This window comes from Hippoglossus stenolepis, chromosome 4 (assembly GCF_022539355.2).
Source record: "Hippoglossus stenolepis isolate QCI-W04-F060 chromosome 4, HSTE1.2, whole genome shotgun sequence".
NCBI classification, from domain to species: Eukaryota; Metazoa; Chordata; class Actinopteri; order Pleuronectiformes; family Pleuronectidae; genus Hippoglossus; species Hippoglossus stenolepis.
The window spans coordinates 16,523,933-16,540,744 of record NC_061486.1 but is presented as its reverse complement, the minus strand read 5'-3'; the positions used below and the strand labels follow the sequence as shown (position 1 = coordinate 16,540,744).

The 16,812-nt window shown below is 40.7% G+C and overlaps 1 protein-coding gene across 1 annotated transcript; it reads right to left on the bottom strand.

The window, feature by feature from the left end:
• Positions 1–483: 483 nt before the first annotated feature.
• On the bottom strand, positions 484–10,491 carry ctsc (cathepsin C). The gene is made up of 8 exons (XM_035154510.2): positions 10,156–10,491; positions 9,364–9,509; positions 8,285–8,439; positions 6,203–6,358; positions 5,598–5,716; positions 4,516–4,647; positions 2,613–2,845; positions 484–1,821 (listed from the first exon to the last, which is right to left on the bottom strand). Exons 1-8 carry the CDS (start codon positions 10,313–10,315, stop codon positions 1,555–1,557), a joined length of 1,368 nt encoding a protein of 455 aa, XP_035010401.1. The 5' UTR covers positions 10,316–10,491; the 3' UTR covers positions 484–1,554.
• Between the last annotated feature and the right edge of the window lie 6,321 nt (positions 10,492–16,812).

Here is a 16,812-nt window from a genome sequence, read left to right as displayed (position 1 = left end):
GGTTTGATGCTGTAGCTGGATGAGGAAGACATTTTATGAAATGTTTGGTTACATCACTAAAAACGATAGTTTGTGAGATCATGTTGTTTTGTGTAAAAATATAGAATTTGTACATTTGCTGTCAGACAAATAAGAGTAAAATGCTGAATATTTTACAGTAGCATTACATGGAAATACTCAAGTATTTATAATTCAATAACAAGTCCACCTAATAGCATATCTTAAATAATGTACTTACCATTGATCAATTTAAATATGAAACTGTTGCATTGACTCACATTAAAAAGAGCCATTGCGATACACTTTCTGGACACCATTCATTCGCCACATTTTTTATTGTTTCTCTCCCCTTTGCGTTTTTTTAATCATTTCATGGTGCATTTTGGTTTTTATTATAGCAAGTTGGTGTGAGTATTTGCCATTGAGTAAAAAACGATTGCCCGATACACAAAATGACATTGAATAAAATCCCAAAACCAAACATTCACGAAATGCTTTTATTCCATCAGTGCAAATCTCACGATACAATGTAAAACACATGCTTTCAATAAAACAAGGGTAAAAGAAAGGCAGAATCGAAGGCACTACCACCAGTTGAATCCCTTTATCATGAAATGCCTTTTAGATGTTCCACAAGGGTTGAAGATATTACAGTTCTCCCCTGAGCTTCCCTGAGACTAACAAACAAGGTCCTGCACGTGACAGACAAACACAAATATCGACCTCTCATTTGGGAATTCCCTTTGAATTTTAAAGTGATATGTTCTACCCTTTTATGATTCGTCACAGTATGTACCAATCCATTGATTACATTGATTCCAAGTTTGTGTCGGCAGTTACAGCTTGAATTAAATCATCGATTGGCAGCGATTGAGCGATTGTGCAAAAGTGAAAACAAAAAGGCAGCGACCTGCATGCATCAATACTTAAAAAATCAACCATAAAACAGAAGCGTTGGTGTCCCTAATACCAACTCTAACCAAATATAGCTTTCACAGCATAATACTTTGTCTTGTCTTTTGTTTTTTACATGTTATTCCCAGAAACCCTAGCTTCCCAGAAAAAGCAGAGCTGCTCTGCAAGTAAAGCCCGGGTTTATAAAAACCAGAAACTATATTTCAGGCTCCGATCAGTCAAGATAGAACCTCCAATTAAATCATTTGGATCCACTAATGTCAACATTTAAATATGCGACACTTGACTAAAGAATAATCAGGCTTAAAAGTCTTTAAACAATCATATTAAAATTTTGGTTTCGCGATGATTATTTCACTTTGATATTTCATCGTCATGATGACTTTTGGCATTAAATCTAAAATCCATGTATTTTCATTTAAAAGGTTTAGCAGTTTTATGCACTGTAGCCCTTGACATCTGCGTGTTGGATTAGGGAAATGTGACATTTTGCTGTATGATGTCATCTAATTTGAAAAGTAACAGATTTTGCATAAAATTTTCAGCCCCTGGAGAACACGTTAAAAACAGATCAAGAAAGTTGTGCTACTGAGAGCCCTCTTCAGGACCCACACTCCTCCCGTCCTGACTTTACTGCGTCTACAGTTTGGGGATTGGTTTGGCTGCCACTGCGATGCTCTCGATGGCGCACTCGTTACTTCCGCGGCGGATTCGGAAGTAGCCGTCCTCGCCCCAGCCAGTGCCCCAGCTGTTCTTCACAATCCAGAACTTCTGCCCGGTCTTGTGGCAGCGGCCGAATCCCACCAACAGCACAGCGTGGTTGGTCAGCTCGAAGGGATTGAAGCGGTCTGAGAGGCCTGTGTGGTGGTAGATGCCCTCCTTGTAGTTCATGAAGTCAGAGTAGACCTGAGAAAGAAACCACAATTTACTTTTTATTCATTTAGTTGTTTTAGTTTGCATTAAGGTCAGTGGAGATGTAAAGGATTATGTACATAAGATATTTCATAAACAACTACAATTACTACCTCATGGTTGAATGCCTCTACCAATCAGTCAAGTGCCAGATCAAATTACAATGGCACTAAGTAGAGCACAACGTCTCTGCCAAGGCCCAACAGTCCTCCTAAATTCAATCAAACTGTACACACGCATAGAGAGCAGTCCTCTAAATATGCCAGATGTTATTCCCTGGCAAATCACTGTTGAAAAATGTGCGGTCTGTGCAGTAGTTTTTGGGTCATCTTGTTCACAAACAACCACCAACCAACCAATAAATGGACAGGGGTGAAAACATGACCTCCTTGGTGGAGGAATTGATCCTACTCTCCCCACCTGCACATGAGCTTAATGCTAAGTACAAGGCCATTAAAGTGTTCTCCAAGAACATTGTGATGTCAAAGTGAAGATGACTTTTGACTGTTTGGGTATAAAATCTCCTCACCTCATTTTATCCTATTAGATATTTGTGTTAAATTGCATCATAATTAGCTTATAAACTCTTGATTTATGGCCAAAAACCTTTAGTGATGTCACAACGACCTTCACCTTTGACCACCAAAATCTAATCAGTTCATTTTTGAGGTGATGTGAACATTTGTGCCAAATTTGAAGACATTTCCTCGATGCGTCTCTGAAATATCACATTTATGAGAATAGAACACTGACAGATGGCATGTGCATATGAGCAGGTGTTTCACCTCAAAGGCCACGGCCATGGGTCCATTCTTGACCAGGTCCAACATCATGGCCATCTCACTGCAGCCGCCATAAAACCCACCAACGTAGTAGTACTCTGCCGCGTAAGCATGGACGCAGTTTTTAGGAACGTCACACGGACTGTCCTTTGCAACGTACGGAAAGCAGGACTCGTCCACCAGGCCGAAATCCTGCGCATACTTCCCGATCAGGTATGGGAACCCACCGTCACACCCTAAAAAAGAGGAGATCAACGTTAGATGTGGTTTGTAATATTTTCAGAGGTTGTCATGACGTTCTCACAGGGTGAAATCTCTTAATAATATTAATCATAATAATAATAGCTTGAATTTATAAAGCGCCTTTCAAGAGATCCAAGGACGCTTTACATGTGTCAGTGGGGACAAAAGAGAAAGGAAAAGAAAGTATGAGGCCCAAGATGGAAAAAGTAAAAGGAGGCTTCAGGGCTCTTCACAATAATGGAGTGAAAATGCTCTAAATCAGGGCAGTTGAGAAACACCTCAATCTGATAAGTCTCACATAACCAGATTCTACAGTGTTGTGTCAGCACTGTGGAGTATGGTTACAATTCTGCTATCAAGAAAAAAAAGGCTGGCTTGTTTGCATTTCTTTAACCAGTTTCAGTCGTCTTAGGCTGCGCTTAACACAGAACGCAAAATGACCTGCAAAATGTGGGTGGGGGCACAAATTGTTAAGTTGGAACATTTGCACATGGGAGACCATAAATGTCACAATTGGAAAAGTGAACCTTTATCAATGAATTGCTCCCCCTCCATAGACATATTTAAGGTTAAACAAAAGACCCACATGGTTTCTCAGGCTGTTGGCTGTACGTAGTTGCTTTTCAATTTCATGATACAAACACTTCTTAGCTTGCTAGCTGGGAGTTTGTCAGCATACCCACAGTCGGTGAGTCAGACATGAAACACTTGACTTTCTAAGATGACCCTTTATGATTAGGGAGGAAGGCAGTTCAGCGGATTCTACATACGTCACAGCCTCATTTAAACTGTATAACTGCTGCTCAGTTCATATCATATAATGAGCATTTGGCATCCGAGTAGGGAACAGCGGGTGGTTTTTGTACAGTTTCTGGAGCAGCCTGCAGGGTGTGGGCCACACAGGTTTTTTTTTTGTTTTGTTTTAAAAAGGGGGGATTGTGTGCCCAAGAAACAAATGACAGACAGACACATTGAAAGCAATTGCACCCGAGTTAAACACAGTATATTACAAGTGATAGTTGGTAACATGTACAGCCTATTTGACATTTAAATCAAATTGTATAGTAGCACATCAATAAAACAACCTTGTGAAGATTGTACTCGTTTTATTACAAACAAGATTGATTGTCTTGTTTGACTGTGCTGCTGCTGTTGCATTGGACTGCATTATATAGGTAAAGGTTTGCTCTTTTCTTTACCAGCTCCTGTTGAGTTAATTGCCTGTATTAGAAGCAACATGTATTGTAGCAGTGCTGTATGGGACAAAGTAATGCACATGTCATATATTCTTGTTAGCTTACCCACTTCCTGCTTCTAAATGAAACTGTTTTTCCTTACAGCTTTTTAACAACATTTTATTGTGTAGGTCACTTTAGCAGAGATGTTGTTTTCCGGATTATGAAAATAGTGACAGGCTGGAAGTGGAATGGGAGAAAAATGCCGTCTGACCCAGGCGCCCACTGGTAGACTCATACCCACAGTCTACATCCGGTGAGTCAGACATGAAACACTTGACTTTCTAAAGTCATCATTAGAGGGGAAGGTAGTTATGAGTTTTCTTCATACATCATTTTCTCATTTAATTTCTCTAACTGCTGCCAAGTTCATATCTGCAGCATTTGGCATTAGATGATTCAAATGAAGTGATATGAGTGTCATTTACCTTGAGAATATTTAGAGCAGGAGACCACTTGCTGCGGACTGAGGATGGTGGTCTCACTGTTGTTGGTTTGGATTCGGATGCGAGCCTCTAACATCCCCATGGCGGCGAAGGAGTAGCAGCTGCCACATGATGCTGCAACAAAACAGAGAGATTTACACTGAAGTCAAAAATCACAACTGTGCAACACAACAGCGCTGGAATAAACCCAACTAATGCTGGGTTTGGATTTTATCGACTAGAAGTCAAATCTCTGAGGCTGTAACTCGTGGTGTTGTACTAGATTGCATTACATTATGAAGTGTTTCAAATATGCTGTTGGGATTTGCAGCGTGGTTCAGTTTTTATCTGGGTCCCTGACCTTATTAAGAGTAATAAGGTGTAACAACAATTCTTATAAGGGAAAGATCTGTGCTAGTAGGACAAATAAAAAAAACTAAAACCCAAACCCAATCGTCATGTCTTTGGACGGTGGGAGGAAGCAGGAGTAGCCAGAAACCCACACAAACACTGGGAAAACATGCAAACTCCACACAGAAAGATTTATGATAGAGCATTTATTTTGAAAATAACAGACATCTACACCTGCATCTTCCCTTTAAATTCAGCACGGGAAAGACCCATTTATCCTCAATCTGACCAATGTTTGTGAAGTGAAATGGAACCAAAGAAATTCACCTGATTCTAAGGAGTGCAGAAAATAACGGTACAGTGGCTTAGAGGGCTTCTATTGAAACACTTCAGCTCTCTCCAGATCCTTAAACCCGGCTCTACAGAGGCCCTCTCAGACACTCGCACTGCTCAGCACACATAATCTCTCCGCTCACACACTAGGCTGTGCAGAAACACAGGAGAGCAGAAAGCAGAGCAAGGCCTGCCCGGAGGGAAGCCAAGTAGCTGGCGAGCTGCTGTTCAGTCTCTGCCTTTACAGACAAATGTGAGAGTAGAAAGGTTTGGCTTTCTCTGATTCTACAAGTCTTCTCATTCTTACTGTTTCTGAATCTTTCAATTTATAATCCTTTCATCATGTGTCCAGACGTAAAATACAGTTTCAAGATTTCGGTTGGACAGCATTTGAACATTACCTTGGTTTCGCACGGGGCTGACGAAGTTTACACCGCCAACGTTTCTCCAATCAAAGTGCTCAGGAAGACCTGCAGCCATCTTGGCAACACCAGCTCTCACAGGCATGGGGTGAACACGCCTAGTGATAAAAGTGATTATAAAAAGAATCTCATTTGAGCACGAGGATATTTTACGTCAGACATTTTGCGAAAGATAGTTTTACAGAAAACCTTATAAAATCAAATTCTCTAGTTGCACCATTAGTAACATGAATCCATTAGCACTGGTGTTATGTGAGGATTTTAACTCGTGAGCCTTATCTTGATCTTTCTCAAAGTATTGGTTTGTTTTGCACAGAATGAGCAGTGGTGCAAAAAATTGCAACTGAACCAACACACATTCTATTATAAGATATGAGAGGGCATATTATAGTTTTTTATTAGTATTAAAAAAAAGGCACAGAAAAGCAGTTTCTCAAACCTCCAAACCAACTCACCAGGAAGGAGCCCAGCATGATTCTTGGAGATAATTGTAATTTTTAGAAGCACAAATGACTCATTTATGTACATTTGTATAGTTAATCCTTCATGACACATGAGAGGCTTCAGGGCAAGTAAATACTCACATGGGGACACGGGAGGCGGGTCCCCCAGCTCTGCGGTGCAGTTCCTGAAGAGTGAATGTCTCGTGCTCCGAGTAGGCCACAGCCTTCCAAGAACTCTGAACTGAATTGATGGAATCAATGAAGTCCATGTTGTTTTTGTACGGTTTCTGGAGCAGCCTGCAGGGTGTATGTCACACGTGAGGGGGATTGTGTGCCCAACAACAAACAAATAAGAAAGACACATTGCAAGCAATTGCTGTTGAGTTTGACACAGTATATTCCAGATGTTGGTTGTTTAACATGTACAGCCTTGACAAAATACACATACCGGTCATTTTAATAACACTATACAGTTGCTACACAATGAAAAAAAACCTTGTTTGTTTTTATTGATGGTACATTTGTGGCCTTGTGTTACTGTGCTGCTGTTATGTTGGACTGCATTATATAGTTGGAGGTTTTCATTTCCAACTCCTGTTTAAAAAGGTCCAGTGTGTACGATTTAGGTGAAAGGGATTTATTGGCAGAAAATGAATATAAAATAATCATAGTGATGTTTTCAATAGTGTGCAATCATCTAAATTGTACGAATTGTTGTTTTCTTCACCCTAGAATGAGCTCCATCAGGAGAGGGTCCTCTCTACGGAGGCCGCCATGTTTTTATAGTAGCCCAGACTGGACAAACTGAACATCTTTTGAGTATTTATGACAACTGTTCGTGTTCGAAGGAGAGGGTGAGGTGAGGGGTAATCAGCTGCAACATGAAACTTCACCACTAGACGTCATGAAATTCTACACACTGAACCTTTAAGCTTGGGTTGGTAATACTGGAAAAGATAGTGAGAGCAACCAAGCCCCTCCCATCGACCGTCATCAAAGCTATGCCCCAAAAACCACATGAATGCGCACCTCCTGACAACTGGTAGAAGCCGACCTTTCTGTGACTCCCTTGCTTACTTCTGGCTGCACTCTCTGCTTCAGCAGTGCATGTCTCCCTGGTTGAATACTCTGGTCATGCGCAGTGAGAGCATGGGCAGGCTGCACACAGGCAGGCAGGTCACGTTCGCCAGTGAATGAGATAAAAAGTGTTTCAGAAACAACTTACCAACCCTACCTTAAAGTTTACTGCCAGTACTACAAGTAAAATGTATTGGAGTAGTACTGTATGCGACAGTGTAATGCAAACGTCATATGTTGTTGTTAGTTTTTCCCACCAAGTGAAACTGGCTTCCCTTTCTGCTGAACCAACATTTCATTCAAATATTAATATACATCCTTATTAATATCTGCACCACTGTTACACAGTGTAAATGGTTTAGTCTTTAAATAAGATTGAGTCAGGTCCTCTGTGAATTACAACTTCGGTGTGTCGACTTGGATGATAAAGCTTTGCAAAGACATTTTCCATTTGTTCAAACTGATGTCATGAACAGCTTTATAAGGCAGTTTCAGGCTGTTGCCAAGTGCTGTAGATTGTTCCAGTAAAAACTGTATCTAACTCAAAGTTCATAGGAAAGCTACTATAGTACAACTGCCAACACAATACATGTCCTTTTCATCCAGACTAAAAGACTAAACAGACCCCAAATCACCACAGTGCAGCCAAGAGATGACAAGCAACTGCAGCCTGGATGGGAGCGTTGCCATTTTAAATCCACTTATTTTAATACCAGAGTAAATCACTTCCACAGGTGCAAAAATATCACAAAGATTCATACTAGAAGAACATGTTCCCTTCGGGTTTAATACATTGAAGTATAAATGTTTCAGTGGTACTTGTGAGCTCATCATATGTGAGTAAAACACAGCATGATGCGGTCTGAAGTGTGAGGATGTGGAGACGTTCTGACTGTTCCTGGCTTGATGACTAATTTCCATGCAAACTATTGCTTGCAACTATTGAGTCTTTTTCCAGCAGGGCACGGAACAGGAAAATGCACTTAATGTTTATGAGGAGCATCTTAAGCCTGTGTACAAGAAACAAGGACATTTCACTAACAATTTTTTGCTCCCAACAATGTCTAATTTAACCCAAAAACAAATGTTGGGGTTAAATTTCTCTACTTTGCATTTTAGTGATGTACCAAGCTATAATATACATACCTGCTGCTGAAAAGTGGTTTATAATCTACACGGTGTGGCACTGGTTTCACCTTCTTTCCTACAAAACAAGCCCAGTTGTTTCCCAGGACATCATGGACCCACCCTGGCAGGGTCTGGTCACAGTAGCTGGTGACTGTAGAGCCCTCCTCAGAGTACTGAAAGTGTATGGACAGAAACAGATTAGATGGTCCAATATGCAAGTCAAAGCCAAAATATGAGAACAATACGCAAATACAGAAATAAGAATTGTTATTGATAGATGCTGAATAAACAATTAATTGCAGAATATTTGGAAAAAGGAGAACATATCTACACTTAGAAGCTCCTGTGAAAATATGTATTTGCCGTAGTGAAGGCTCTTCCTCAGACTGACCAACATACAACTCAGGCATGTCATTTCAAATCAAATCTTTAGCCTTTAAGAAAAAAACCTTTACAAGAATAAACATCACATTTCTACATATAAGAAGATATTTCCAGGACATTATCCGGAAAAATATTTGATTTATAAGTTTTGCTTAAGTTTCTGCACAAAGCAAACAAACCGTGCTGATTTCTTCATATTTCTCGACTAGGCTAAATAAAGTCCAGTGAATGGGGAAGTTGAACTAGACGAGGATAAACCACGAACACAGGTTTGAAGACAGATGAGCGATGACACTTCCCTTAAGTCAGTGTCATGTGAGTGAGGAGAAGTGACACGAGTGGAAGATAAAATATGATTTTAGTGCATATTCACATTCAATTTCTCTTAGAGTTCTCTTAGTACTCTTGGAGATGCAGTCACATCGTGAGAGGAGAGAAAAGTGAGTGTTAGTGAAACTAAAACCTTAAATGTCACGACACAGCACAACTTCCTTTATTTCCAATCAGTTGAACTTTGACTACATTAAGTGATCGATTGGGCTACAACTCAAGGAGGATGAGCGGTGATCCTTATGTAGGTCACTAATGTGACCTACATAAGGATTTTAAGTCATGTGCAGCGAGCGTTTTCAGTAAGCAGCAGCAGCCAAGAGATGACAAACAAAAAAGAAAAGATATCTCATATTGATGAATTGAGTCGACTCATATTTTACCTTAAAGAAGGCGAACCATTTGTAGCCATTGATGACCACTTCAAATCCCTGGTTGTAGATGAGGGTGAAGAAGCCGGTGTTCCCAAGTTCGTCCGTGGCCACAGACAGTTTTTCCAGGGTCACGGTCACGGAGCTCTCCCCTGTGGCTGAGGAGGAACACCAGAGAATACAAGTGAGTACATACATACACATAAAGCTGTTACAAAGTGTAAGACAAAAACACTTGTAGTGCAGTCTGTAACCAGAGTATAGTGTAGTCTGAAAACAGAGTATAGTGTAGTCTATAACCAGAGTATAGTGTAGTCTGAAACCAGAGTATAGTGTAGTCTATAGTGCAGTCTGAAACCAGAGTATAGTGTAGTCTATAGTGCAGTCTGTAACCAGATTGTAGTGTAGTCTGAAACCAGAGTATAGTTCAGTCTGTAACCAGAGTATAGTGCAGTCTGTAGCCAGAGTATAGTGCAGTCTGAAACCAGAGTATAGTGTAGTCTGAAACCAGAGTATAGTTCAGTCTGTAACCAGAGTATAGTGCAGTCTGTAACCAGATTGATGTAGTAAACCAATTGTAGTGTAGTCTGAAACCAGAGTATAGAACAGGTACCAAGTGCAGTCTGTAACCAGAGTACAGTTCAGTCTGTGATAGTATCTGCAGGTAGTTCAGTCTGGCTTATCGTACGCTTCAGTCTGAAACCAGAGTACAGTTCAGTCTGTAACCAGAGTACAGTTCAGTCTGTAGCCAGAGTATAGTGCAGTCTGTCCCCACAGGCATGAGAACAACCTGGCTGTGTTTACCCTGAGCGGAGCAGTTGACGGTGTTGTCGTGTCCTCCTCTGGACACCTGGAACACCCAGGTCCCCAGCAGCTCCTCGTAGGTGCAGTTGGCAGGTGTGTCTCCCCTGGAGCCTTCAGCCCAGAGCAGACACACACACACGAGCACGGCGCACAGCCTCATCGTCTCACACACAGCTAGCTTACCTGCTAGCACACACACACACGAAGCTAAAGAGCTGCGCAACTAAACCTGCGTCTCCAAATAAAAACTTTAAAGTAAAATGTCTCTGACTCGCCTGTGGAACTGTGCCTGTCCCTTGCTTAACTTTGAACAAAGAGCCGCACTTCAAGATGAGTCCCTCAACACAAAGAGTACCACGCGCATGCGCTCAGTTAGCTAACATTTTCGCTGGCTAGCTAAAGTCCACGCAACATAAAGCAACACTCTGGAAGTTTATTATTATATGTTGTTCTCATGTACATATATCTTATATATAATCTCATGTAGTATTCACTCTCCTCTCGCTATGAGCAGCTTATAAACAGTCTGCTCCGATGAGCTATCCCGAGCGGTCACGGACGCACAGGACACTGAACCATCTTGTTCTCACCGTCTCTCTGCTTTTTGGTTTCGTTTCCCTTCGTGTCATGTGACCGTGTCAGCTGAGAGTGGGAAGTTACGCATGCGCAGTAGATGAAGGGAAAGATATGGAGCAGATTATTGAGACATTAGAGGAAAATACTTTTATTTCAAACTATTACTTGTCTGTGATAAATAAAAAAAAGTGTCCTGTATTTATTTACGGCAACATTATTGTCACTTCATTGATATTTTTCTATATTTTCAAAAAATGGTAAAAATAGAGAAATAAATTATTAGATACAAATATTGTAAGTATATTTAGCATACGTATCTATTTTAGTTATTGAAACTGATATTTTCAAAATATGTTGCTGTGTCTTTTTTAACCTGTTTTGTTTTACTTAGTTTTGGTCATATAACCTACTATCCCTTACTCATAATCATAATAATTCCCCCACCCCCCACTACCACCGTCAACAGATCTCTAGCCCCTTCATCTCAATAAGCAAAGACTGCAATGATTACATTACTTCCCAAAAAGTTAAAAGTATTTTTTTGCTCTCTCAATCCATTTTTCTGGTTTGCACTACTCTCATCCTATCCATCATGTGCCTTATGACTGCATACTATGTCATACTGTGTACTATGTTTTGAGTACTTAATATGTTGCATAGTTATATGATTGTTTTTGCGTACTTATATGTTCTGTCTACTTATAGCTTTACACCGGGGATCAGAGAGAAGCAGCATTTTATACTCATATGGCAAAACTGACAATAAAGTTGACTTTGACTTTTGACTAATGATGACTTTAGTTGTGCCAGTTCCAAAGCTCACAAACACAACTTAGAATAACCGCTCTCAGACATGACCTCCAGAGGTTGTCCGCAGAATTGGCTCCGGAGTTTCACACAGGAACAACACAGCAGGAGATTCTCCGCTCCGACGTGTTCACAACAACACTGAAATCTCCAGAGCGTTCAGGTGACAGCAGCACACAGAGGCAGGACGAAAAACAGTAGTTCTGCTGCAAAGATCCTGTGTTTTTGTTCACAGCACATCGACACCAGCGCTGGCTCTTATCATCAAAGGTTCTCTCGACATCTTGGTTGGTGTCTTCTACATGTATGTCTCAGCTTTTTCAATCCCGGCAGACTGGTTTACTTTTTGTCCAGCGGAGGATCTATTGCTGCTGGCGGCTTTCACTGGGACATTAGCGTTCACACATACAGCTCCTCCAGAGAAAGTCCATAGGATCTCCAGAGTTCAGTGCATGTCTGAAAATCAACTTTATAAACATAGGAAATTAAACAAACTGTTTATTTCATTGCTTCCCTAACTGACAGGACAATGGATAAATCTTAGTTGGAAAATGGCCGCCATGTGAATACGGTGTATTATTATCAACAGCCTTTAGGTAATTGCCCACATTGTGTGTAAATGTTTGCAATAGAGCCCTTCAAAACAAAATCCCACAATGTAACAATAGGTGTTTCCAGAGATTCTACATTATTTTCAATTCAATTGTAATTCGTCACATTTTATACATGCATTTGTGTGACACTACATCTTTCAGTGATGAGATAAAATGATGAAGATGAATATGTTTATGAAATATAAATCCAATGCTCACAATAGAGTAAACAATCTAAGTGTGTATTATTTTGGGAGTTATGTTGGTGATTGAGAGAATCAGGTGGTGGTTTTGGTCCATGTGAGTGTACTGGCAGACTGACTTCACACAGACAGAAGGTCATTGTAAAGCAAAACATTAGACAATTGTAGTGTGTGATTAAATATATATATATTTTGACCGTGGTATTTGACCTTCTCACATCACTTTATAATCAACCACTGAATTAAATGACTGCACATTGACTCAGCTTTGGTAAAGTTTGCTAAATCTAAAAGTTGTTTTGACAGGTTAGTTTGATTTTTCTTTTAGGTGTTTCGGTCACGTACCAAATCTGAAACATCAACAGGGTCTGTCATGTCCTGTGTGATGAGCCAGAAAGACCAAACAACTTCACATCAGTGGCAGCAAACTGCCCGAAGAGCTCATGATCAACCAGAGGTGATCTGAGTGTTTGAATGTACCGAGGCCCGACATGTGTGACCCTCTCCATTACCTTGCATAAATACTGTACACATGCTTTTCCACTCTTTGAGTCTGTTTATTTTTTGTTTGTCACATTGTATCTATAATGTTGCTGTTCTCTAATAATCCCTGTGGGAGAATGTTATGTCCACTTCTCTCCTTAGGGAGGCCAGGGTGTTAAGTGTCCCTTTGTATGTGTGTGTGATTGCATCTTGATAGGTGTGTTGTTAAAGGGGTTAAAGAGTTTTTTTTTAGCCAGCGGGCTCTTAAGATAAGTGCTGGAGGCTTTAATCACCATAGCAACCATGACATGGACTGACTCATCTCCTTGACAGACCATAATAAGCACTCATCTGAAGAAGGGACTGAAGATGTATTAGTCATGCAGTCTCATTAGTGCCATTACACTGTGTTTGTGTGGAAGTGAGTGCATGTGTGCATTAGTGTGAGCACATCTAACTGCGTTTTATGTCTGTAAGCGTGCATGTGTGCGTGCATGTGTGTGTGCGTGCTTGTGTGTGTGCGTATGCAATTACCCAAACTGGAGGAGCAGAGAGCAGAGATGGGGGAATGATGTTATGAATGTTAACAGCCTGAACCGACTGAGTTCCCACAAAGAGTGACTCATTGAAACTTGTGTTTCAATCTTGATATTGTTCTCGCTTCCACTGGCAGGAAATTAAAACTGAAGTGACTTTCTCTTCTGTTACACTGGCAGCCAAAGATTTGTTCCCAGCTCGGTTCCCTCGCTCCCTGTCACAGGTTTCTCTTCTTCTGTCCTGTGCATCTGGTTTCTCTCCTCCTTTCTCTCTGTCAGTTGTTCCCTTGCCATCGCCCTCCATATGTCAGACCTGTGTTGTTTCATTTGTTGCACGTTTTAATTTTCCATTTCATCCATGAAAGTTATGTATTAAAAAACCTCCAACTCAGTTTCCTAACGCTTACTGTGGCTTATTTTAATGTCTTGTTGTCTCCAAAAACAACTCAAAGCCCAGAGTTATTAACTTTGCCATGATGTAATAAAGAAAATCTATACCTGTGAAAATTACTCTCAGAATAAAACAACATATTTGGCAACATCACCTGATTTATAGGTGCACTCCACTACTTAAACAAATAGCTCAACAGTTTTATCGCTGCCACCTTTTTTCTGTGCTTTGTTACTGACCTTAATCAGCCCCAAAAAAAGGATGCAAGAGAAGCATTTCATTAGGTTGGGGGTGTGGGTGGAGCCACTCCATCACACAGTGGGGTTGGCCACTCCAGCCTTGTGGTATTCATGTTACACCCTTCACATGTAAATGAAGTCCTCTGAAGTGGCTTCATGGTCAGTTACCCTTTAGCCATACAGCCGTGTATACACCTACACACAAGCAGAAGCGAGCGCTGTACAATGACACGTTTTCACCTTCCTCACACATATGCTGGTGCCCACACATGCTATGTATACGCACACGGCAAATGTCTATGTCCATGCACATGCATGCAGAGCCTGACACCCACTGTTAACCTCATGCTGCCTTGACACAGACTTTATACACAGGGGCTGACACAGTGAACCTACGGCAATCTGTTAGCATAGGAAGAAACAATATGTATGTTTGTTGTCAAGCCCGTTCTGACAATTAATGTTGTATTTTTTTGCTTTTATATTAGATACTCTAATTGATTTTACTCTCATTGATTTTACCCTCATGGATTTTCTCATGGCACAGTTCAAATCTGAGCACATAGAACTACAGGAGAGAAAATTAGAGGTATTTTGAGGCACTGCTATAACATGATATCTAACATCTGAGTGTGTATGTTTCTTTGAATGTCAGGTGTTAGATATACACGTACATACATAAAGATGATGACACAACTACACTTCCTCCTAATTTCCAGAAATTAAGCCAAAATATCGTGGATACAAATTCTGCCGTCTTATGCTAATGATGTAATGTGGAGCCAGAGTCTGCGCTGTAGCATTTGGGGATGGAGCCGCGATTAGCCAATCAGTCTCATCTGTCAATCATGAAATGTCACCACAATTGTATAGCATCGCTAATTCAAAACAAACGTACAGTGAAAATAAACACTTGAACAAACATCAGTTGGATAAGAACTATCAAAAATAATAGAAACTTTGAGAATAAATAATTTGACATTACTTTTTTGTTTGGTCTATGTCCCATCCACTAACATGGCACCAGGGGCCGATCTAGTTTGACGGTAAGCCATCATGTCGTCCATCATTGTACACAGTGTATGGCTGAAGCTGTATTGACAAATTATAACAAATATAATATATTGGCTATTGTATGATGATACACAATGTAAATATCATACTAAACAATGATACAAGCTGTTTATGATATTCATGTTATTAATTGTCCAAAGACAATCGGCCATTAAAAGAAGTTGCTCAAACCTGCAGAGGTGACTATGCTTGTGCTTGAATGAATCCACCAGTGACGCAGCAGGACTGATGAATGTGTTAGTGGATTTATTACATGAGCATATCTCCACTCTAACGACAAACCAATTTCTACACGATTGTTTTATATTTTTAGTTTACCTTCCGTATTGTATTCCTCCCATTACATTTTCATTATTTCCAATCGTTTTAGCAGCAGGTCATGTGCAACAATTTGGAGATTTCTGTACCGAGAGATGAAGAAAGAAAGGATGATAGAGCTGAGCAAAATAGAGTAAATTGAATTGGGGGAGCGAGAGGAGATAGGCGGAGAGAATAAAGGAGAAGGGTAATTTCATTGTATTGACCTGTGCGCCTTCGGTTAAACGGATGAATTGTTTTTCAGGGAACAAATCATCAGCTGTTGTCACTGCGTCATGGCTGCCATGTTCCTGTGACAAGGAAGGAGATGGAAGAGGGAGCAGATATTACAGGAGCTGTCAAGGTGCTGTCGGGCAGCTTCTGCTGAGTGGATTCAACTTCATGTTGTGCTCTAAAACTGGGGGTTTGCTACTGCATGCTATAAAAACCACGGAGACCAGAATAAAGACTCCAGACCTGAACAACAGGGCAGCATGGTGGCGCAGTGGTTAGCACTTCCCCATGTCTGCGTGGGTTTTCTCTGGGTACTCCGTCTGCCTCCCACGGTTGTAGGTGTGTGTGAATGAGTGTTTGTCTCTGTATATCACCTTTTCAGAGTGGAACCTCGCCCAATGTCAGCTGGGATTGGCTCCAGCTCCGTCAAAGGATAACCGGCATAGATTATGGATGGATGGATCGAGACCTAAACATTATAAGGCTTATGTATCTGTGAAGATTCTCAGTCATCCGGGTCATGGTTCATGTGAACATAGGCAAATGGACTTGCTTGTGTTTCTTGAATACGTGTCACCTCTCATCCAAAAGGCGAATGGAAACAACAAATCTCTGTACTTCACTTGCATCTGCAGTCATGTTGAATATCCAGCATTAATGTCACCTTTTAGGAATGAAATAATTAAATGTAGCAACGCTTGCGAGCTAGTTCAGTCAACTTGAGCTTTGCTGCTCTAATCACACTCACTCTCCACGCGCCTCATAATACACACCCTCTCAATTTGGTAGTCTATTTAAGCTGCAAAGTTTTCTCATCACTCCCTTCAATGCCTCTGCTGCCCTGCGTCAGTGATGCTGCCTGTCACATCCGCCCCTCCACCAACCCAGCATGCACCATTACGCACTGACGGGGGGGGTTAAAGATATTTGCTCATCACTCCCCATTATTGGTGATGTGATGGAGTCGGAGCATAGAGGCAAAACTCTAACTATGTTCTGCTGCTGCAATAAACATTCCAAACGTGAGTTTTCTGAATGAATTACACTCTGTGGTAGATTTGTAAATGTTTATACATACAAGTTTGTATGAACTACTTGACAAGATGTTTTTAAGCCAAGAACAAAAGTCTGTCTTGCACAGGCAGAGATGGATTGATTACATGTACATACACTATATATTAAAATAGTTGCCATTTATCAATGATTGACTACAAAGACAGAAAA

What these genes read in the sequence shown, in the direction of transcription:
- ctsc (XM_035154510.2), bottom strand. Translation starts at nt 10,315, where the DNA reads ATGAGGCTGTGCGCCGTGCTCGTGTGTGTGTGTCTGCTCTGGGCTGAA. An exon ending in CGTCAACTGCTCCGCTCAGG is followed by an intron (nt 9,510 to 10,155) that starts GTAAACACAGCC and finishes GTTCCTCCTCAG; the next exon opens with CCACAGGGGAGAGCTCCGTG. An exon ending in CCCGCCTCCCGTGTCCCCAT is followed by an intron (nt 5,717 to 6,202) that starts GTGAGTATTTAC and finishes TTTTATCACTAG; the next exon opens with GCGTGTTCACCCCATGCCTG.